The sequence below is a fragment of the Phyllobates terribilis genome, unplaced genomic scaffold (assembly GCF_046119375.1).
Source record: "Phyllobates terribilis strain yellow unplaced genomic scaffold, ASM4611937v1 Scaffold_12__6_contigs__length_324123572, whole genome shotgun sequence".
Taxonomy (NCBI): Eukaryota; Metazoa; Chordata; class Amphibia; order Anura; family Dendrobatidae; genus Phyllobates; species Phyllobates terribilis.
Window position 1 is genome coordinate 2,972,944 of NW_027362772.1, and position 24,721 is coordinate 2,997,664.

Below are 24,721 nucleotides of genomic sequence, written 5' to 3' on the forward strand. Positions count from 1 at the left end.
CTAGCGCAGACTATAAAGGCTTCAGACAGAGGGACGCTTGTAGCGTTATATTATAGATACTCTATATGTATGTATATATATATATGTATACTGTATATGTGTATATGCATACTGTATGTATATATATATGTATACTGTATATGGGTGTGTATATATGTATACTGTATATGGGTGTATATATATGTATACTGGTATATGTGTGTATATATGTATACTGTATGTGTGTGTATATATATGTATACTGTATATGTGTGTGTATATCTATACTGTGTATATATGTATACTGTATATGGGTGTGTATATATGTATACTGTATATAGGTGTATATATATGTATACTGTAGATGTGTGTATATGTATACTGTATATAGGTGTATATATGTATGCTGTATGTGTGTGTATATATATATGTACAGTGCTGGCCAAAAGTATTGGCACCCCTGCAATTCTGTCAGATAATACTCAGTTTCTTCCTGAAAATGATTGCAATCACAAATTCTTTGGTATTATTATCTTCATTTAATTTGCTTGCAAGGAAAAACACAAAAGAGAATGAAGCAAAAATAAAATCATTGATCATTTCACACAAAACTCCAAAAATGGGCCGGACAAAAGTATTGGCACCCTCAGCCTAATACTTGGTTGCACAACCTTTAGCCAAAATAACTGCGAACAACCGCTTCCGGTAACCATCAATGAGTTTCTTACAATGCTCTGCTGGAATTGTAGACCATTCTTCTTTGGCAAACTTGTAGTGAGCTGGCCGTCTCTGGCTGTTCTGTGCTAATTGATATAGAGCCTGTTACAGAAGTGATTACACAGGATGATGTTGCCACCTTGTGGCCAGAGGTTGCACCTGCGCAGGGTGTGATGACAGAGAAAAAGACTGAGCCTCCTGTGTCCCGCCCTAGAGAGTCACGTGACCAAAGTGGGAAGCAGGAAAAAGCGCGCGCAGAGTCTGCTGTGGTCTGTGAAAAGAGCCAGGACAGTGTGCAGGCCCTCGTGTGTGGCGCAGGAGAGACTCTCAACGTGATTTCTTCTATCTGACACCATATCCTCGGAGCCTTCCCCAGCTCCTGCACTGCTGAAGGATTCAGCTGTTACACTCCCTGCTACTGGAGTGTGGACTACATAAGGGGACCCACCAGAGCTTCTATCCGGATCAGAGAGACTGTAAGCGGGACCTCTGGCGAGAGGCCGAAGTATCCCTTCCTTTGTTTCCGTGAATTCTGCTGTTCCTGTTTTTTTTCCGGCTGGGACGCCTTCCTGCAAAGACAGACAGGCCTGCGACGGGGGACACATCCTTCTGGAGTAAAGGACTGGTAACGTGTGAGTAGGGACAGTGAGGGTCAGCTTATCAGTACACGTTATTACTGTGCATATTTACGGTTGTCATTTATTGTTTTTTTTCTTTGCTGTGTTAAAAATGTATGCGAGTAAAGATACGGTTGTCAAGATAGAGTCTGTGTGTGGGGATCTTGCTGGGCCAGATCATAGATACCAATGCGCGGCCTTGCCCGCGGTCACTTCAAACTGCTCCAGGTCCCTGATATTTGAAGGGAGCCTTCTCCAAACTGCCATTTTGCGATCTCTCCACAGGTGTTCTATGGGATTCAGGTCTGGACTCATTGCTGGCCACCTTAGAAGTCTCCAGTGCTTTCTCTAAAACCATTTTATAGTGCTTTTGGAAGTGTGTTTTGGGTCATTGTCCTGCTAGAAGACCCATGACCTCTGAGGGAAACCCAGCTTTCTCACACTGGGCCCTACATTATGCTGCAAAATTTGTTGGTAGTCTTCAGACTTCATAATGCCATGCACACGGTCAAGCAGTCCAGTGCCAAAGGCAGCAAAGCAACCCCAAAACATCAGGGAACCTCCGCCATGTTTGACTGTAGGGACCGTGTTCTTTTCTTTGAATGCCTCTTTTTTTTTCCTGTACACTCTATGTTGATGCTTTTTCCCAAAAAGCTCTACTTTTGTCTCATCTGACCAGAGAACATTCTTCCAAAACGTTTTAGGCTTTCTCAGGTAAGTTTTGGCAAACTCCAGCCTGGCTTTTTTATGTCTCGGGGTAAGAAGTGGGGTCTTCCTGGGTATCCTACCATACAGTCACTTTTCATTCAGACGCCAACGGATAGTACGGGTTGACACTGCTGTACCCTCGGACTGCAGGGCAGCTTGAACTTGTTTGGATGTTAGTCGAGGTTCTTTATCCACCATCCGCACAATCTTGCGTTGAAATCTCTCGTCAATTTTTTTTTCCGTCCACATCTAGGGAGGTTAGCCACAGTGCCATGGGCTTTACACTTCTTGATGACACTGCGCACGGAAGACACAGGAACATTCAGGTCTTTGGAGATGGACTTGTAGCCTTGAGATTGCTCATGCTTCCTCACAATTTGGTTTCTCAAGTCCTCAGACAGTTCTTTGGTCTTCTTTCTTTTCTCCATGCTCAATGTGGTACACACAAGGATACAGGACAGAGGCTGAGTCAACTTTAATCCATGTTAACTGGCTGCAAGTGTGATTTAGTTATTGCCAACACCTGTTAGGTGCCACAGGTAAGTTACAGGTGCTGTTAATTACACGAATTAGAGAAGCATCACATGATTTTTCAAAGGGTGCCAATACTTTTGTCCACCCCCTTTTTTAGGTTTGGTGTGGAATTATATCCAATCTGGCTTTAGGACAATTCTTTTTGTGTTTTTTTCATTGAAGACAAATTAAATGAAGAGAATAATACCAAAGAATTTATGATTGCAATCATTTTCAGGAAGAAATTGAGCATTATCTGACAGAATTGCAGGGGTGCCAATACTTTTGGCCAGCACTGTATACTGTATATGGGCGTGTGTATATATATATGTATACTGGTATGTGTGTGTATATGTGTGTATATATGTGTATATATGTATACTGTATATGTGTGTATATATGTATACTGTATATGTGTGTGTATATATATATATATATATATACAGTATATGGGTGTGTATATATATATATATATACTGTATACTGGGTGTGTATATATGTATACTGTATAAGTGTGTATATATATGTATACTGTATATGGGTGTATATATGTATACTGTATATGGGTGTATATATGCATACTGTATATGTGTGTATATATGTATACTGTATATGTGTGTATATATGTATACTGTATATGGGTGTATATATATGTATACTGGTATATGTGTGTATATATGTATACTGTATATGGGTGTATATATGTATACTGTATATGTGTGTATATATGTATACTGTATATGTGTGTATATATATGTATACTGTATATGGGTGTATATATATGTATACTGGTATATGTGTGTATATATGTATACTGTATATGGGTGTATATATGTGTATACTGTATATGTGTGTATATATGTATACTGTATATGTGTGTATATATGTATACTGTATATGTGTGTGTATATGTATACTGTATATGGGTGTGTATATATGTATACTGTATATGTGTGTATATATATGTATACTGTATATGGGTGGATATATACAGTACAGACCAAAAGTTTGGACACACCTTCTCATTTAAAGATTTTTCTGTATTTTCATGACTTTGAAAATTGTACATTCACACTGAAGGCATCAAAACTATGAATTAACACATGTGGAATTATATACTTAACAAAAAAGTGTGAAACAACTGAAAATATGTCTTATATTCTAGGTTCTTCAGAGTAGCCCCCTTTTGCTTTGATGACTGCTTTGCACACTCTTGGCGTTCTCTTGATGAGCTTCTAGAGGTAGTCACCGGAAATGGTCTTCACCTCACAGGTGTGCCCTGTCAGGTTTAATATGATAAAGTGCTTTATTCTTTGTCGGGTCCAGGGGTCCTGTAGAATGTGAATCCCTGAGGAACAGCGTATCCTTGGCTTGTGCCAAGACAGAAGAAAAGTTGCTGAACACTTGGTACCCCAAAGTGATCAATCTATTTGCCAATCAAGATGCCCTGCAGTTGATTAATGCGGACAAATTGGATTCCTTTTATAACTGCGTCTCGACTAGCGGGGTGCCTCAAGGGTCTGTCTTGGGCCCTATATTATTTAATATACTTATTAATGATCTAGTGGAAGGGTTGCATAGTAAAATAGCAATATTTGCAGATGATACTAAACTTTGTAACGTAGTTAATACAGATGAGGATAGGGCACAGCTACAGGAGGATTTAGATAAATTGGGGAGTTGGGCCAAAAAATGGCAAATGGGGTTCAATGCCGATAAATGTAAGGTCATGCACATGGGAAAGAAAAACAGCAGTCACCCATACATATTAAATGGGAAACCGTTGGGGAAATCTGACATGGAGAAGGACCTGGGCGTCTTGGTTAACAGCAAATTAAATTGGAGTGCCCAGTGTCAGGCAGCAGCTGCGAAGGCAAATAGAGTCATGGCATGCATCAGAAGAGGAATAGGGGCATATGATGAGAACATTGTTCTTCCTCTGTATAAAGCGCTGGTAAGGCCGCACTTAGAATATTGTGCACAGTTCTGGGCTCCGGTACTCAGGAAAGACATATTGGAGCTAGAGAGGGTACAAAGGAGGGCGACTAAGGTAATAAAGGGAATGGAGGGACTAGAATACCCAGAGAGGTTGTCCAAATTAGGCCTATTTACGTTGGAAAAGAGAAGGCTTAGGGGAGACCTCATAAACATGTATAAATACATCAGGGGGCTGTACAGAGATCTCTCCCATGACCTGTTTATACCAAGGATGGTGACAAAGACGAGGGGGCACACTATGCGTCTGGAGGAAAGGAGGTTCCTGCACCAGCATAGAAGGGGATTCTTTACGGTCAGAGCCGTGAGACTCTGGAACTCTCTGGGGGAGGAAGTGGTGATGTCCAACTCACTTAATGAGTTCAAGAGAGGCCTGGACGCCTTTCTTGAGAACAATAAAATTACATCTTATGCTTAGTGATAGTTAATTAATCCAGGGATTTAATCTGACTGCCAGATTGGAGTCGGGAAGTGAATTTTTCCTCAATGATGTAAATTGGCCTATACTGCATGTTTTTTTTTTGCCTTCCCCTGGATCAACGCTGCGGAATAGCTGCAGTGCACAAGAAATAGGCTGAACTGGATGGACGCTTGTCTTTTTTCGGCCTTTTAAACTATGTAACTATGTAACACTTATGTCCAAGCAGGTAAAGGCGGCTGCAAGATCCGTGATATATAAGGATTCATGTTCATTATTGTATCTCTGGATCAGACATAGACTCAGAGTGATACAACTAAATAGACCCTATAGGGGTAAAGTTGGCATATCCGGGGGGAAATATATCCCAGATTTGCCAAACTGAGCCAACTCATGAAACACATGGGTACATAGGAGAAGAAAGAGTTAATTGGCGTAAAAAATATAAATTTTTATTCCATCAAGTTAAAAAACGTACATAGTAAAAAGAGAAATGACATAATACGGATAGTATAAAGACACTAATTAGATTACCAATGTAGCAAGATATGTTACAAAGTATACATATATGGTCACGCATATGGTCACAGTGGGACATGAGCAATATAGATAATATAGCATAAGGTTAGTATATCAAGACAATCCAATGAGTGTAATAATATATCAAAAAGTAATCCATAAGTATTCCATAGTCATTGGATTTACACTTGCCATATGCATCAGGTATCCATCTAAATAATGCTCCTGCCCACAAATAATCAGATACATGTCACATAAAACATTTTTTAAGGTAGTCTCTTACCACAAAGAGTGCCAAAAAGAGTGCATAAAGGAACGCACAGTGGCAGAGTGGTATTCCCATCTCATATATTTATGGCACTTCCACAGTCTGAGGACGCACATTCGGCTGAAGTATATTGCTGCGCAGGGACATGCCGGGTCCCTGAGCTGCAATGCATGCCGCCAGCCAATCAAAGGCCAGTAGCTGATGTCGGCGTGCCAGTCACGAGCGACGCATGGAAGTGACGTCATGCGCTGCCCTTGCCGGCACACTGAAATCAGCTACAGAAGAAGACGCCGCATGTCGTGGGAGCGCAGGAAGGTAAGAAGAATCATTTATTTTTGTTTATTTAATGTATTAGAAAAGAACGACAGAACATTATACCAGGAAAGGGCCAAGGATGGGGAGCATTAGACAAGGAAGGGGCTCAGGGTGGGGAGAATTAGACAAGGAAGGGGCCCAGGATGGGGAGCATTATATAAAGAAGGGGCCCAGGATGGGGAACATTATACAAGGAAAGGGCCCAGGATAGGGAGCATTATACCAGAATGGGGGTCATTATACCATGACATGGGCCAGGATGAAGGACATTACACCAGGAAGGGCACAAGGATGGAGGTCATTATACCAGAATGGGGCCTAGGATGGGGGACAGGATACCAGGATGGAGGACATTGTTATAGGATGGGGGACATTGTACCAGGATTGGGGACATTGTTACAGGAAGGGGCCAGGATGGGGGACATTATTACAGTAAGAGGCCCAGGACCAAGGACATTATACCAGGAAGGAGCCCAGGATTGGGACGTTATTGCTGAAAGGGGCTCAGGATGGGGGGTATTATACACAGAAGGTGGATATTATAACAGGAAGAGGCCCAGGATCAGGGATATTATAACAGGAAGGGGCGCAGGATGGGGAACATTATACCAGGAAGGGGCCTAGAATGAGAGACATTATTATAGGATGGGGCTACAATGGGAAACATCCAAGGCAGGGACGAACACGCGCATCATTATCGGATCTAGAATGCTACAAGGGCCCATACATCTGACCAACATGCTGGTGGGGGCCCAGGTCCAAATTTTGCACATCTGCAGGAACATGGCATATGGCTTAACAGTATGTCATATGTTGGGAAGGGGTTAAGCTACAGCACATTACATAGCCTCTTGCAGCTATATCAATGGAAAAATTAAAAAATGTATGGGTTTTTGAAGAAGGGAAGGAAAAAATGCAAAACAAAAAATTATCCGGTCCTGAAGGGATTAAGGAGTTCCCACCCACAGTAAATGTTGTCACTCAGCTTAAAATCTTCACTTGCTTATTAGCAGAAGCTAAGGTTTCATTAGGATCTCCGAGGCTAAAGTTACATGCGGCTCCAGCTTACATGTAAAGGGGATGGTATCAAGGAGTCTCACCAAACTTTCCCTACAAATGTCCAACAATTCAGAATTCATATCCATTGATAATTTATCTTCTAAAATGATAGCATTTTTTTTCTATCCTTTTCATTTTATGTGTAATTAACTTTTTGCTCTCCTCCTTTAAGCAATGGGAGGAACGACTGATAAGGATCCAGGAAACCATTGATGAATGGCTGAAGGTGCCGACCCAGTGGCTTTAATCTTCTCTTCTGAGGACATCATGCAGCAAATGCCTGAAGAAGGACGCTTATTCCAGACTGTGGACAGAAACTGGAGAGAGATCATGAAACATTGCGTTAAAGACCCGAAGGTAAATGGATGCTTCATGGTGGACTGATACAAGAAAGCACGGTCATCTTGCATCCAGGATTGATGTTTTCCAAGAGTCCGTGTCCTGATGCTTCCATCACAAGGATCCCGGGTTATGGGGCTCCGCACTGCCTGGACTCCAGCCTCCCGCATCTTCTATTTTCTATCCAAATAGGTTCTAATTTTTCTTTTAATATAAACTATTGGCACAATAGTCAATGAATGTGACCTTTTTTCAGTCTCTATAACTATATAATGGAATCTTACTTATGGGCTATCTACTTTGTTTTAGGTTTTAAGCGCCACTTCTCTGACCGGACTTCTGGAGAAACTTCAGGACAGCAATGTGCTTCTGGATAAAATCATGAAAGGGCTGAATGCCTATCTGGAGAAGAAGAGGCTTTTTTTCCCACGGTATAGTCCTTTCACTTGTTGCAATGATTGTATATATTCCTTAAATATTTTTTTTTCTTATTTAAATGCATTGAAATCATTTTTGTAATTGGATTTCATTAATAATTTTGCACTGTTTGCCTTCTATTGGCTCTGTGTTGCGCTGGCTATTGGACTTATTTTTAATCTGTCTTTTTTCAGCTCCTCTTAGCCGATTTATGACCACAGATCACATCAAAGCTGAATGTGCAGGAAACAAAAAGCCTAACGGTGCAACATTTTTAATGAAACTGAATTGTCGCAAATACTCGCAATTAAATGGGTATTCCCATCTCCAAGATCCTATCCCAATATGTAGTAGGCATAGTAATAATAATAATATTAGCAAATACCTCCAATTAGAAGTGTAGTATAGTTCTTCTGATTCACTATGTCGCTTTCCCCATGTGCAAGGCATTGCAGTAGCTTCGGTATCCATGGTTACGACCACTCATATAGTGACAGTTATTTGCTAGTGGTCGTAACCTAAGCTACTGCAATGCCCTGCACATGGGGTAAGCGACAAAACAAATCAGAAGAACTATACTAAACTTCTAATTGGAGGTATTTGCTAATATTATTATTATTACGCATACTACATATTGGGGTAGAATCCTGGAGATGGGAATACACATTTCAGTTAAATAAAAAAAAGTTCCCAAAGCTGGATAGCCCCTTTAAGCTAACCATACGCATGACATATGAGATACCCGTGGTCTGAATGGTTATTTGGCTATTTCTCCTGACTCCCACCTATTCTGCTGAACAGTCATGTGGTTTTAATGGGGAGAGAGGAGAAAGTCGGTACTGGACACCTCCGGCAGCGGGTTATCTCCCCTGAGAACCAAAAGACCGGGTATTGAAATCCCATCTGCCCGATCCTTCTGGCCCTGACATCCTCTATCGGGGGAGAGTCAGGAGACCCCCATACACATCAGTGGGTAGGCCGGTCCTGCTGCAATCGTCAGGTTTAAACTATTTTAATCCAATGTGTATGGGGACTGAATCTTTACTTTAAAGCTTTGCTTTTCTATTTTCTCACATAGACACTAATACAAATGGCGCCTGACCCAATACTTTAATGACATCTTTATCATATTGTGCATTTTCGCTTTAGCTTTTTCTTCCTGTCCAACGACGAAATGCTAGAAATTCTCTCTGAGACTAAAGATCCTCTGCGGGTCCAACCACATCTAAAGAAGGGCTTTGAAGGCATCGCAAAGCTGGAGCTCCTTCCTAACCTGGACATCAAAGCCATGTACAGCACCGAGGGGGAACGCGTAGAGCTCATCCAGACCATCTCCACCTCCGAGGCTCGGGGGGCCGTGGAGAAGTGGCTCATCCAAGGGGAAGATGTCATGTTAAGGAGCGTGCATGATGTTATTGCTCGGTCACGAATGGTACGGATCTACCTACAGACCAAAAGCATTAATTGGAACTAATCTAGTCTATATATATAATCGTCTTATCCCGTCTGTCTGTCTGTCTGTGTGTCTGTCTGTCCAGGAAATCCCGCGTCGCTCATTGGTCCGGCAGCGGCCAATCAGCGCCGGGGGATTTCTAAAAAAAGATGGCGGCCGTTAGCGGCTCATCTGCGTGACGGAGCTGAGCGGCGATGCAGCCGGGAGATGACCGGCGCAAGGCGCTCATCTCCCGGCCGGCAACAGCAGAAGGAACCCGACCGACGGACCCATCTGCGGGATGGAGATGCAGCCGGAAGATGAGCGCCGCGAGGCGCTCATCTCCCGGCCGGTAGCAGCGGAAGGACCGCTGGCGTCGCTGACCTCCATGCGGAAGGGAGGACCGGGGAGCGGCGCTGCGGGTCGGGATACTTCTGCTGTGAGCGCCCGCTATGTCCCGGGTTCTCGCAGCGGAAGTAGCCGCACAGGCAGCGCCGCTCCCCGGTCCTCACCAAGACGATTCGATGATTGATCGCGGTCTTCGGACCCGACCAATCACTGATCTTAGCGCAAAACTTAAACACCGCTGTGCTGATTGGTCGCCGACGCTGCCCGCGACCAATCACCGATCTTGGCTCCACATTTAAACACCGCTGTGGTGATTGGTCGCGGCCGATATTTCAATTTGGCGCCCAAATCGGTGATTGGTCGCGGTCAGCGTCCGCGACCAATCAGCACAATAGTGTTTAACTTTGGCGCCAAGATCAGTCATTGGTCGCGGGCCAAGACAGCGACCAATCACCGATTTGTGCGGCACTTTTAAATAGCGTCCGTGACCAATTGGATGTCAGCGCCACTCCCCGGTCCTCCCTTCACACCCTAGCCGCATGGATGTCAGCGCCGCTCCCCGGTCCTCCTTTCACACCCTAGCCGCATGGATGTCAGCGGCGCTGCCTGTGCGGATACTTCCGCTCCGAGAACCCGGGACATGAGCGGGCGCTCGCAGCAGAAGTATCTGGACTCGCAGCGCCGCTCCCCGGTCATCCCTTCACACCCTAGCCGCTGATGTCCCCACTGTATCCGCATGGTGTTACAAAGCTCCGGACATTTGTGTTAAAAATCGCTGATTGGTCGCTGGTGCTGCCCGCGACCAATCACCGATTTGGGCGCCAAATTTAAATATCAGCCGCGACCAATCAGCACAGCGGTGTTTAAATGTGGAGCCAAGATCGGTGATTGGTCGCGGCCGATATTTAAATTTGGCGCCCAAATCGGTGATTGGTCGCGGGCAGCGCCAGTGACCAATCAGCGATTTTTAACACAAATGTCCGGAGCTTTGTAACACCATGCGGATACTGTGGGGACATCAGCGGCTAGGGTGTGAAGGGAGGACCGGGGAGCGGCGCTGCGGGTCGGGATACTTCTGCTCCGAGCGCCCGCTCATGTCCCGGGTTCTCGGAGCGGAAGTATCCGCACAGGCAGCGCCGCTGACATCCATGCGGCTAGGGTGTGAAGGGAGGAACGGGGAGCGGCGCTGACATCCAATTGGTCGCGGACGCTATTTAAAAGTGCCGCACAAATCGGTGATTGGTCGCGGTCTTGGCCCACAACCAATCACGGATCTTGCCGCAAAAGTTAAACACTACGGTGCTGATTGGTCGCGGACGCTGACAGCGACCAATCACCGATTTTGGCGCCACATTCAAATATCGGCCGCGACCAATCACCGATCTTGGCTCCACATTTAAACACCGCTGTGCGGATTGGTCGCGGACGCTATTTAAATGTGGCACCAAAATCGGTGATTGGTCGCACCCAGCGTCGGCGACCAATCAGCACAGCGGTGTTTAAATGTGGAGCCAAGATCGGTGATTGGTCGCGGCCGATATTTGAATGTGGCGCCCAAATCGGTGATTGGTCGCTGTCAGCGTCCGCGACCAATTAGCACCGTAGTGTTTAACTTTGGCCGCAAGATCAGTGATTGGTTGCGGGCAAAGTCGGCGACCAATCACCGATTTGTGCGGCACATTTAAATAGCGGCCGCGACCAATTGGATGTCAGCGCCGCTCCCCGGTGCTCCCTTCACGCCCTAGCCGCATGGATGTCAGCGTCGCTGCCTGTGCGGATACTTCCGCTCCGAGAACCCGGGACATGAGCGGGCGCTCGCAGCAGAAGTATCCCGACCCGCAGCGCCGCTCCCCGGTCCTCCCTTCACACCCTAGCCGCTGATGTCCCCACAGTATCCGCATGGTGTTACAAAGGTCCGGACATTTGTGTTAAAAATGGCTGATTGGTCGCTGACGCTGCCGCCGACCAATCACCGATTTAGGCGCCAAATTTAAATATCGGCCGCGACCAATCACCGATCTTGGCTCAACATTTAAACACCGCTGTACTGATTGGTCGCGGACGCTATTTAAATGTGCCGCCAAAATTGGTGATTGGTCGCGCACAGCGTCGGCGACCAATCAGCACAGCGGTGTTTGAATTTGCCGCCAAGATCGGTGATTGGTCGCGGCCAGCGCCAGCGACCAATCAGCGATTTTTAACACAGATGTCCTGACCTTTGTAACACCATGCGGATACTGTGGGGACATCAGTGGCTAGGGTGTGAAGGGAGGACCGGGGAGCGGCGCTGTGAGTCCGGATACTTCTGCTGCGAGCGCCCGCTCATGTCCCGGGTTCTTGCAGCGGAACTATCCGCACAGGCAGCGGCGCTGACATCCATGCGGCTAGGGTGTGAAGGGAGGACCGGGGAGCGGCGCTGACATCCAATTGGTCGCGGCCGCTATTTAAATTTAAATGTGGCGCCAAAATCGGTGATTGGTCGCGCCCAGCGTCGGCGACCAATCAGCACAGCGGTGTTTAAATGTGGAGCCAAGATCGGTGATTGGTCGCGGCCGATATTTAAAATTGGCGCCCAAATCGGTGATTGGTCGCGGGCAGCGCCAGCGACCAATCAGCGATTTTGAACACAAATGTCCGGACCTTTGTAACACCCTGCGGATACTGTGGGGACATCAGCGGCTAGGGTGTGAAGGGAGGAACGGGGAGCGGCGCTGCGGGTCGGGATACTTCTGCTCCGAGCGCCCCCGCTCATGTCCCGGGTTCTCGCAGCGGAAGTAGCCGCACAGGCAGGGGCGCTCCCCTGTCCTCTCTAATACGATTCCGCTCCCCGCTCCTCACCAATACGATTCGCTGATTGGTCGCGCTCTCCACACCCGACCAATCAGTGATCTTGGCGCTAAAGTTAAACACCGCTCTGCTGATTGGTCGCGTCCGCTGCCCGCAACCAATCACCGATTTGGGCGCCACATTTAAATAGCGGCCGCGACCATTCACCGATCTTGCCGCCACATTTAAACACTGCTGTGCTGATTGGACGCGGACGCCGGACGCGTCCAATCAACGAGATTGGCGCCAAATTTAAGCAACGCTCTGCTGATTGATCGCGGTCGCTGGCCGAGATCAATCAGCAGTATTGGCGCAAAATTTAAACAACGCTCTGCTGATTGGTCGCGGTTGTCGGCCGTGACCAGTCAGCAGTATTGGCGCCAAATTTAAACCTCACTCTGCTGATTGGTCGCAACCACCGGCCGCGACCAATCTGCGTTTTTGGTGCCAAATTTAAACAACGCTCTGCTGATTGGTCACGGTCGCCGGCCGAGACCAATCAGCAGCATTGGGGCCAAATGTAAACCCCGCTGTGCTGATTGGTCGCGGTCGCCGGCAAAGACCCATCAGCATTATTGGTGCCAAATTTAAACCCTGCTCTGCTGATTGGTCGCAGCCGCCAGCCGCGACTAATCAGCGATTTTGGTGCCAAATTTAAACACCGCACTGATGATTGGTCGCGGCCGCCATCCGCGACCAATCAGCGAGATTGGCGCCAAATTTAAACAACGCTCTGCTGATTGTTCGCTGTCGCCGGCCTCGACCAATCAGCGATTTTGGCGCCAAATTTAAAGAATGCTCTGCTGTTTGGTCACAGCCGGCGACCAATCTGTGATTTTGGCGCCGAATTTAAACCCCGCTCTGCATCGCTCTGCTGATTGGTCGCGGTCGGCGGCCATGACCAGTCAGCAGTATTGGCGCCAAATTTAAACACCGCTCGGCTGATTGGTCGCGACTAATCAGCGATTTTGGTGCCAAATTTAAACACGCTCTCCAGTCCTCACTAACACGGTTCGCTGATTGGTCGTGGCCGCCGCCCGCGACCAATCATCGATATTGCCGCCAAATTTAAACACCGCTTTGCTGATTGGTCGCGGTTGCCGAACGCGACCAATCAGCGATTTTGGCGCCAAATTTAAACACAGCTCTGCTGATTGCACCCGGTCGGCCGCATACCTATTCTAGAATACCCGATGCATTAGAATCGGGCCACCATCTAGTTCTTTTATATTTGTATACGATTATTTGGCGGCAGTGAATGATTTGTGGATGATGTATCTCTTGCAATAGAGCCAGGTAGCAGATCTTCTACCTGCAATCGTTAGAAATGAATTTGCTAGATAATACTAGTAAGGTTGTCCCTCTCTTAAATGCTTCTGTCAACGTAATTTAACTTTCTTTTTTAAAAGGCATACCCTGCGACTGCAAGAAAAGACTGGGTGAGGGAATGGCCGGGACAGGTCGTGCTCTGTGTGTCTCATGTTCTGGACAAGTGAAGTGCATGAAGCTATCGGCAGTGGCCCGGAGGTACGGCATAAGCTCCTTTACTGATCAAGGTTGCTTCACTATAAACAGTCATGGCCGGAAGTGTTGGCACCCTTGAAGTTGTTCCAGAAAATGAAGTATTTTTCCATAAAAAATTGCATGTGTATTTTCTGTTATACACATGTTTATTTCCTTTGTATGTATTGGAACAACACAAAAAAAGGCAATTGGATATAATTTCACACAAAACCCCATAAATGGGTCGGACAAAATTGTTGGCATCTTTCCAAAATTGTGGGTAAACAATTTTGTTTCAAGCATGTGATGCTCGTTCAAACTCACCTGTGGCAAGTAAAAGGTGCGGGCAATATGAAAATCACACCTGAAACCTGATACAAAGGGGAAAAGTTGACTCAGTCTTTGCGTTGTTACGTGCCACACTAAGCAGGGAGAACAGAAAGAGGAGAAGAGAACTGTCTGAGGACTTGAGAACCAAAATTGTTGACTAATATCTTCTTTTTGTGTTGTTTCAATATACACAAATGAAATAAACATGTGAACAACAAAACGTGTAATTGTAATAATTTTCTGGGAGAAATACATATATATACATTCATAGACAGACTTCATGAGTTCTCCTGCTAATAGACTGTCATACCCAGAGACGCAGCTTATAGGAGTTTCCAGGGGGGGATATACCATTGGTGCAACAGAGGTAAGGGGACCCACATTCACATCCAAAGATGCAAGCAGCTTATTTCACAGTACGTTATTAGACTGCAAAGAGCCCATGTAGTGTTCTTGCCCAGGGGTCTTCTCCTGGGGGTTGCAGTTGTACAGCGGCTCAATATCTTGAAGGTACCCAAAAGGCTCCATAGTATTGTTGGGATTTTGCATTGATTCATGCATCTTGTCTAGAGATGCGCAACTAAATTTGCAGGACCTTGGTCTAAGAGAGCAGGTTAGTATTCTGTGGCTGTTGGATGGGAGCCTTGCTAACCGCCTCTTACATGCCGGCATCCCTGGCTCCTCTTTTGATTAGCCGGCCAGGCGTGATGTCATTTGTGCCTCACACCACAACTATGACATCGACATCAAAAGAGGAGCCGGAGATGCCGGTTCACGGGGCTCCGGTCCTGCGGCCGTGGAATACTGACCGGACTGTTGGACCAGAGTCCTGCAAATCCATTCGCTCATCTCTACTCTCGTCATATCTACCAATAAGGGAAGACATTGTATGGGATTTCCCATAATACCAGCATAAAATTAATCCATCTGCATTGAGTTTTCCATGCTGTTTGTAGCAGGGTTTTATAGAGGTACATCTGGGTATTTGGAGCAATTTGCGAGGAGGCAAATTGTCCCAGCAGACTCGCAGCACATTGGGGGCTCTCGTCACCATAAAGGGGCACGCTCGTGACGTGGTCAGGGAAATGATCGAAACAGGTTTGTGCAAACATCATGGCTGGCAGCAAACTTTCCAATACCATGTTCTATTTATTATACACTACATGGAGAAAGGTATTGTGCCCCCTCCACATTACACCTACAGGGGCTTTTATGGCCTCCTATTCTAATCCATATCCAGGATGTTAATATGGAGTCCGTCCCTCTACAGATATCACAGCTCAGTATGCCGAGCACCTTCATACATTTCACCATATTCCTATGTTCTTTCCATATCTATGTTATGTTCCCCCCTCTTTTCTTTGAGTTTTCATAGGACACAATTGATCTTGTCACAGTAAAGCAATCTTGGGGTGTACTTACAATGACGTCTATGGGGCAGTAGTCATTTCTGCATATTGAGATGGTGGTCCCTATATAGGAATGTTTTGGCATCTGTAGGTGTCGGCATCCCCTGTATATGACTCATTGCCACAATTGATCTTCTTTATAGTCAGTGGTTTGGATGGCCTAGGTGCGGTTTGTAATATTTTCTATCAATGGTGTGTGTGCCCTCCTCTGTGCAGTGTCGTTCTATAACCATGGATGGACTAATAAAGGGGTTTTATGGCAATTCCTTTAATGACCTTTTGTTCGGTTTCTTTGTAGGTATTATGTCATTCTCCGAGTGGTCAGCCATTCTAAGCCTGAGCAGACATATGGCAATGTAATTGATGTGTGCCTGACATTGTTCTTCCCTATGTGGCGGTGACATATTTATGCTGCCATTCTCCAGTATTTGTTCTAATTAATCATCCTAAAGGTGTTTAGTGGGGTTGAGGTTGAGAACGTGTGGGAAACAGTTCTGCTCTTCTATTCCCTTAGGGTTGGAAGCTACAATTGTTTAAAATGTCTTGTGCTGAAGCATTAAGATATCTTTTCACTGGAACTAAGGGGCCTAGACCACCCCCTAAAAACAAGGCCATACCTCCACCACCAAACTGCCCAGCGGGCACAATGCAGTTAATAGGGTAACGTTCTCCTGGCATTCACCAAATCCAGACTCGTCCATCAGATGCCAGATAGAGAAGTGTGATCCGTCACTGCACAGAACAGGTCTCCTCCAGAGTCCTGTGGTGGCGGCTTCACACCACTCCATCCGACGCTCGGCATCGTGCTTAGTGATGTAAGGCTGCATGCAGCTGCTCGGCCATAAAGCTCCAGGCGGGGGCGCAGTGTTTGTGGTGATGTTGTTACCAAAGTAGATCTGGACTCTGCAGTTATGGAGTCAGGAGAGCGTTCTGCCCTCTGCTCCTCAGCACTCAGTGACCCCGCTCTGTAATGTTCTGGGGTCTCCTGAGTTGCTGCAGTTCCTTCCACTCCTTAATAATATCACTCACATGTGATGGGGGAAGATTTAGGAGGGAAGAAATGTAATATCCAGACTTGTTACCCTGGTGGCTCCTATTACAGGACCGCGCTGGTATCAGAGAGCTCTGCACCACCAGCCGTTCTGTCATATGTTAGTAACAGCACACCGCATGGGAGGGCGGATGTTATACACCGGGGGCGTGGGGATTGATGTTATACACTGGTGGGGGGCGAGAGTCTTAATGTTATACAAGGCCGAGGGGCCAGATGTTATACCCTAGGGGTACGAGGGGCTAGATGTTATACTGTCCGAGGGCTGGATGTTATACACTGAGGAGCAAGGGGACGGATATTATATACCGGGGTGAGGGGATGGATATTATACACCGGGGGGCGTGGGGACGGATATTATACACCAGGGGCGAGGGGACGGATATTATACACCAGGGGCGAGGGGACGGATATTATACACCAGGGGCGAGGGGACGGATATTATACACCAGGGGCGGGGGGACGGATATTATACACCAGGGGCGAGGGGACGGATATTATACACCAGGTGCGAGGGGACGGATATTATACACCAGGGGTGAGGGGACGGATATTATACACCAGGGGCGAGGGGACAGATATTATACACCAGGTGCGAGGGGACGGATATTATACACCAGGGGTGAGGGGACGGATATTATATACCGGGGTGAGGGGACAGATATTATACACCGGGGGGCGTGGGGACGGATATTATACACCAGGGGCGAGGGGACGGATATTATACACCAGGGGCGAGGGGACGGATATTATACACCAGGGGTGAGGGGACAGATATTATACACCAGGTGCGAGGGGACGGATATTATACACCAGGGGTGAGGGGACGGATATTATACACCAGGGGCGAGGGGACGGATATTATACACCAGGGGCGGGGGGACGGATATTATACACCGGGGCGAGGGGACGGATATTATACACCGGGGGGGCGAGAGGCCAGATGTTATACACAAGGGGGAGGGAGCGAGGGGACAGATGTTATACACCGGGGCTGGGGGCCGGATATTATGCAAAGAAGGGCTTGGGGTTGGATGTTATACAGTGGGGTTGAGGGGATGGATTTTATACACTGGCGGGGGGGGGCGAGGGGACGGATATTATACACCGGGGGGGCGAGAGGCCGGATGTTATACACCAGGGGGAGGGAGCGAGGGGACAGATGTTATACACCGGGGCTGGGGGCCGGATGTTATACCCTGGGGGCCAGATGTTATGCAAAGGAGGGCTTGGGGTTGGATGTTATACAGTGGGGTTGAGGGGATGGATTTTATACACTGGCGGGGGGGGGCGAGGGGACGGATATTATACACCGGGGGGGCGAGAGGCCGGATGTTATACACCAGGGGGAGGGAGCGAGGGGACAGATGTTATACACCGGGGCTGGGGGCCGGATGTTATACCCTGGGGGCCAGATGTTATGCAATGGAGCGCTTGGGGTTGGATGTTATACAGTGGGGTTGAGGGGATGGATTTTATACACTGGCGGGGGGGGCGAGGGGAGAGATGTTATACTAAACTAGGGGCGAGGGGTGGATGTTATACACCGGGGGAGGCGAGAGGCCGGATTTTATAAACTGGGGGCTGAGAGTCCGGATGTTATACACCGTGGGCAATGGGACTAAATGAAAAAAGCAGAATTCGGTGACTCGGAGTTTTGTCCTATAATGTATGTGCATTTGCCTTCCCTTTAGAAACTCTCCCTTGTGATTCTGCAGTGTCTTAGAGGTTGACTATCTTTTCCTACATTCCTCAGGAGTTTCTCATGAACAGACTTCCGGTGGCTTGCCCAACTCCGCTATTACTGGGAGAATGAGAATGCGAGAGTGCGAATCATCAACTGCAATGTGAAGTCCGCCTATGAGTACCTGGGCAGCTCCCCACGCCTGGTCATCACTCCGCTCACTGACCGATGCTAGCGGACTCTGCTATGATGTGATGGGTTATGCTCAGAAATGTTTTTGACTTTTGTATGATGCATGAAACTTATTAGCAATTATTATTGATATTTCATACCAGTTCTTTCATGTTTCATTGGTAGATCGGTGCTTTTTATCTAAATCTTGGTGGAGCTCCAGAAGGTCCGGCCGGCACAGGAAAAACTGAGACCACCAAAGATTTGGCCAAGGCGCTGGCCGTGCAGTGTGTGGTCTTTAACTGCTCTGATGGTTTGGACTACATAGCAATGTCAAAGGTACATACAATGTTAAGCTGCTCCATTGCAGATAATAAACTGACTCCATCCGATGTTCTGCTGACATCTTTTGATTATATAGTACAGACCAAAAGTTTGGACACACATTCTCATTTAAAGATTTTTCTGTATTTTCATGACTATGAAAATTGTACATTCACACTGAAGGCATCAAAACTATGAATTAACACATGTGGAATTATATACTTAACAAAAAAGTGTGAAACAACTGAAAATATGTCTTATATTCTAGGTTCTTCAAAGTTGCCACCTTTTGCTTTGATGACTGCTTTGCACACTCTTGGCATTCTCTTGATGAGCTTCAAGAGGTAGTCACCGGAAATGGTTTTCACTTCACAGGTGTGCCCTGACAGGTTTAATAAGTGGGATTTCTTGCCTTATAAATGGGGTTGGGACCATCAGTTGTGTTGTGCAGAAGTCAGGTGGATACACAGCTGATAGTCCTACTGAATAGACTGTTAGAATTTGTATTATGGCAAGAAAAAAGCAGCTAAGTAAAGAAAAACGAGTGGCCATCATTACTTTAAGAAATGAAGGTCAGTCAGTCCGAAAAATTGGGAAAACTTTGAAAGTGTCCCCAAGTGCAGTTGCAAAAACCATCAAGCGCTACAAAGAAACTGGCTCACATGAGGACCACCCCAGGAAAGGAAGACCAAGAGTCACCTCTGCTTCTGAGGATAAGTTTATCCGAGTCACCAGCCTCAGAAATCGCAGGTTACCAGCAGCTCAGATTAGAGACCAGGTCAATGCCACACAGAGTTCTAGCAGCAGACACATCTCTTCAACAACTGTTAAGAGGAGACTTTGTGCAGCAGGCCTTCATGGTAAAATAGCTGCTAGGAAACCACTGCTAAGGACAGGCAACAAGCAGAAGAGACTTGTTTAGGCTAAAGAACACAAGGAATGGACATTACACCAGTGGAAATCTGTGCTTTGGTCTGATGAGTCCAAATTTGAAATCTTTGGTTCCAACCACCATGTCTTTGTGTGATGCAGAAAAGGTGAATGGATGGACTCTACATGCCTGGTTCCCACCGTGAAGCATGGAGGAGGAGGTGTGATGGTGTGGGGGTGCTTTGCTGGTGACACTGTGGGGATTTATTCAAAATTGAAGGCATACTGAACCAGCATGGCTACCACAGCATCTTGCAGCGGCATGCTATTCCATCCGGTTTGCGTTTAGTTGGACCATCATTTATTTTTCAACAGAACAATGACTCCAAACACACCTCCAGGCTGTGTAAGGGCTATTTGACCAAGAAGGAGAATGATGGGGTGCTACGCCAGATGACCTGGCCTCCACAGTCACCAGACCTGAACCCAATCGAGATGGTTTGGGGTGAGCTGGACCACAGAGTGAAGGCAAAAGGGCCAACAAGTGCTAAGCATCTCTTGGAACTCCTTCAAGATTGTTTGAAGACCATTTCCGGTGACTACCTCTTGAGTTCCACATGTGTTAATTCATAGTTTTGATGCCTTCAGTGTGAATGTACAATTTTCATAGTCAAGAAATTACAGAAAAATCTTTAAATGAGAAGGTGTGTCCAAACTTTTGGTCTGTACTGTATATATATTGTATATATACACAACACATATATATATTGTGTATATATACACACACACACATATATATATACTGTATATAGACACACACACATATATACTGTATATAGACACACACATATATATATACTGTATATACACACACACATATACAGTATATACTGTATATAGACACACACATATATATATTGTATATAGACACACACATATATATATATATACTGTATATACACACACATATATATATACTGTATATATACACACACACAAATATATAGCAACAGGGCCCCGCTGCGTCCTCTGTGTCTCTGCACAGATATAAGTGTAACACGTACTGGATCCAGCACAGGTGACAGTCTGCCATAGAGCTGACGTGCAGTACATACACTGTGTTATGGGGGCGCTCACCTGTGCGGACCCCGCTCTCCGGCCGCTACTTCTTTGCTCATATAAGGTCTCATTCTGCCATTAAACAATTCGGTTGTCATGGCAGCGGGGGTGGGGCGTTGGTAGGGGGCGTGTCTGGTATAGGGCAGATTGGGGCGGGGCTGTCATGCAGTGCTTGTCTCATCCCTGTAATTTCCTGCTGATGCCACCTGGTGGACAGCATTGGTCAGTACACGCTGAGAATGCTACATTTGCATTGTACTGTGGGAGCTGCTGGTACTACTGGTGCTTCCTGACTGCTGTCCCTATGAGGTATGCAGTATGTCACATGGTGGGGGAGGAACATTTTATATATGTATATGCACTGCTCAAAAAATAAAGGGAACTGTGCGGCCCTCCAAACAAATGCCACCCCACACCATTACTGACCCACTACCAAACCGGTCATGCTGAGGGATGTTGCAGGCAGCAGATCGCTCTCCACGGCGTCTCCAGACTCTGTCACGTCTGTTACATGTGCTCAGTGTGAACCTGCTTTCATCTGTGAAGAGCACAGGGCGCCAGTGGCGACTTTGCCAATCCTGGTGTTCTGTGGCATTTCTTTGGATGGCCGCACAGCCCTCCTTGTGCTCGGCAGAGGTAGCCTGACTGCCATTAGGTACCGAGATGAGATCCTCAGACCCCTTGTGAGACCATATGCTGGTGCGGTTGGCCCTGGGTTCCTCCTAATGCCGGACAATGCCAGACCTCATGTGGCTGGAGTGTGTCAGCAGTTCCTGCAAGATGAAGGCATTGAAGCTATGGACTGGCCCGCCCGTTCCCCAGACCTGAATCCGGGACACATCTGGGACATCATGTCTCGCTCCATCCATAAAACGGACAAACAACACAAATATTGGTTCTATCTTTTACACATTTGGGGTAGCCCTTAAGAGGGCCATTGGGTCAAAGAGAGAGAGAGAAGAGAGAGGGGAGGGAGAGAAGAGAGAGGGAAGGGAGAGATACCGGGAGATACCAAGAGAGGGAAAAAAGAGAGACCCAACCAGTGCAAGGCTAAGCCGGGCAGGCGGCAGCGGCTATTTATACCCACTGCTGATCTCTGATTGGTGGAAAATCTGGGTATGGCTGCTCTGATTGGTGGAAAAACTGGGTGTGGCTGCTCTGTGATTGGTCAGCATTATGACCTCACAGTGGCGATGACTCATACCTCCTGGGTGGTTGTTTTTAATATATTTTTTGTTGTAACATTTTGTATGGCTGTTTGGTGCAGGGGGTGGGGTCGGGAGTATTTTAACCCCTGCACACCCCCATGACCATATGCCTCGACCCGTAGAAGCGTGATAGACACGCGAAACGGCCGTCGTCCGCAAAAGGCGCCGCTTCCCTGTATTTTTAATGGAAATGGAATAAAAGAAGATTTTATTAAATCGGTGTGCCACCTCGCTTTCTTCATGTATGAGTAGTATAATAATGATGATTTATCCTGGGGATGGGTTATCAATATCAGATCGGTGGGGCTCCGACACGCGGCACCGGCTCTACCCATCAGCTGATTGCAGCGCTCAAGTGTAAATAGTGTGAAGATTGAACATCACAGCTCCATTCACTGTACTGTGGGTCCTGCAGATCAGCTAATATTCATGTAATAGGAGCTGATCTGCAGCACCAGGTAGCAGCCACTACACAGTGACCAGAGCTGTGATGTTCAGCTCCTCAACACTGTTTACATCTGACCTCGGGCCGAAGCTACAAACAGCTGATTAGTGGAGGTGCCGTGTGCCGGACCACCACAAATCTGATATTAATGAGCTAACCAGGGGATAAGCCATCAAAATGTTTGTCCTGGAAAATCCCTTTAAGGCCCACCTGCACATAATAATATATATATATATATATATATATATATATATATATATATATATATATATATATAGCAAAGAGTGGGAAGGGGTTAATCAAAGGCTCATAAAACGGACAAACAACACAAATATTGGTTCTATCTTTTACACATTTGGGGTAGCCCTTAAGAGGGCCGTTGGGTCAAAGAGAGAGAGAGAAGAGAGAGGGGAGGGAGAGATACCGGGAGATACCAAGAGAGAGAAAAAGAGAGAGACCCAACCAGTGCAAGGCTAAGCCGGGCAGGCGGCAGCAGCTATTTATACCCACTGCTGATCTCTGATTGGTGGAAAATCTGGGTGTGGCTGCTATTTATACCCACTGCTTATCTCTGATTGGTGGAAAATCTGGAGGTGCCTGCTCTGTGATTGGTGGAAAATCTGGGCATGGCTGCTCTGTGATTGGTCAGCATTATGACCTCACAGTGGCGATGACTCATACCTCCTGGGTGGTTCTTCTGGGCAATTCTGTTTTCTGATTGGTGGAAATTCTAATCAGCATTATGACCTCACAGTGGCCGTGACTCATGTTTCATGGACTGTTCTATCTGGGTGACCTGAAACATGCTGATCTCTGATTGGTTGAAATTCAAGTCATCTTCATGACATCACAATCGAGAAGAATGAATATCCAATTTACTTAATATAAATGACCAGCAATGCTGTTCTCTTAATGGTGGAAATTCAAGTCATCTTCATGACATCACAATCAGCATGTTATTACTGCCGATATGTCCAATTTTTTTCCTAAATTTCCTACGTTTGTCCTAATTTATTAGCACATATATACCACTCATTCCTACAATCAAAGGATCAGGAAACCCCTCTGAAATCAATATCCTACAATTTACCCCAACAGCAAAAAAACAACTATACACAAAATACCAAAAGATATATCAGATTATTAATGAGCAAATAAAAGACACAATCACATAAAAAGAATCTTTAGAAAGGTGTAGAAAAAATGCTGTAAAGTAAGAACGCTTCAAAAATAGAAATGTTAATGACCTATTTAATCAATTAACAAAATACAAGTGAATGAACAAACGAAAAATCTAGATCCAATCAATATTTGGTGTGACCAACTTTTCACTTTAAAACAACTTCAATTCTTCTAGGACCTCCTTGAACTTTTTTTTAGAGAATTAAGTATTACAAGGTCATGTGGTAGAGAGTTCCATACCTCACACAATAAAACATTGCCATCTAACTTCCTTTAGACAAAGCGAATTAGGAGCTTGATGCTAGAGTAGTTGAATTAAAACTGAAAAAAATTATTAACACAGCAAAAAAGAGGAACAGTATTTATTCTCCAGCCCAGGTCTCAAAACTAATGCACTAATCAGGATGAAGCAAACCATATAATAAAGGCAGGGGCAGCACAGGTGCAAAATACTGATGAGACAACCAACTCATAACCTACCAATTCTTGGAGGGAGTCATTGCTTAGTATTAAAACTGCACACAAAAAATGGCTTGTATAGGTCACTGGTCACACACAGATTGTTAGGGGAATGGTTGCAAACAACTTTATTAAATAATGGAAAGCAAACGAACCCGGGGTCCGCGATGCAGCCTGGAGGACTGCGGACGAACACCTTCCGGGTAAGAAGGTAAAACAACCAACTGAAATAACAATCCCCCCCGTGTTACTGCACACCGGAACGGGAATAGGGATTCGCACTATCTCCGTTAACTGCACGAGAGATGTGCGACACGTAATGTAGCTGTAGCCCTGTTAACTGCACAGAGGCTACGCAGCAGGCGCTAGGATGCATGTGTGATTCACGCAGGCGTATACATGCTCCCAGCCGGCGTGCTACCGGACTGAGGAGTATCTCTCCACGTGGCTAACAGGCGGTGCCGGGAATACGGAGTCCGCAGTCTGCTCGGGGTGT

The 24,721-nt window shown here is 46.2% G+C and overlaps 1 protein-coding gene across 1 annotated transcript; it reads left to right on the forward strand.

Annotated features, from left to right (window-relative positions):
- The first annotated feature begins 7,283 nt into the window (after positions 1-7,283).
- LOC141172917 (dynein axonemal heavy chain 12-like) lies at positions 7,284-19,105 on the forward strand. Its single transcript, XM_073657535.1, has 5 exons — positions 7,284-7,465; positions 7,757-7,878; positions 9,014-9,296; positions 13,880-13,997; positions 18,520-19,105. Exons 1-4 carry the CDS (start codon positions 7,325-7,327, stop codon positions 13,964-13,966), a joined length of 633 nt encoding a protein of 210 aa, XP_073513636.1. The 5' UTR covers positions 7,284-7,324; the 3' UTR covers positions 13,967-13,997; positions 18,520-19,105.
- Positions 19,106-24,721: the final 5,616 nt, after the last annotated feature.

Coding starts and splice junctions, on each gene's coding strand:
- LOC141172917 (XM_073657535.1), top strand. CDS start 7,325: ATGGCTGAAGGTGCCGACCCAGTGGCTTTAATCTTCTCTTCTGAGGAC. Junction 7,879..9,013: donor AAGAGGCTTTTTTTCCCACG/GTATAGTCCTTT, acceptor TTTTCGCTTTAG/CTTTTTCTTCCTGTCCAACG. Junction 9,297..13,879: donor TTATTGCTCGGTCACGAATG/GTACGGATCTAC, acceptor CTTTTTTAAAAG/GCATACCCTGCGACTGCAAG.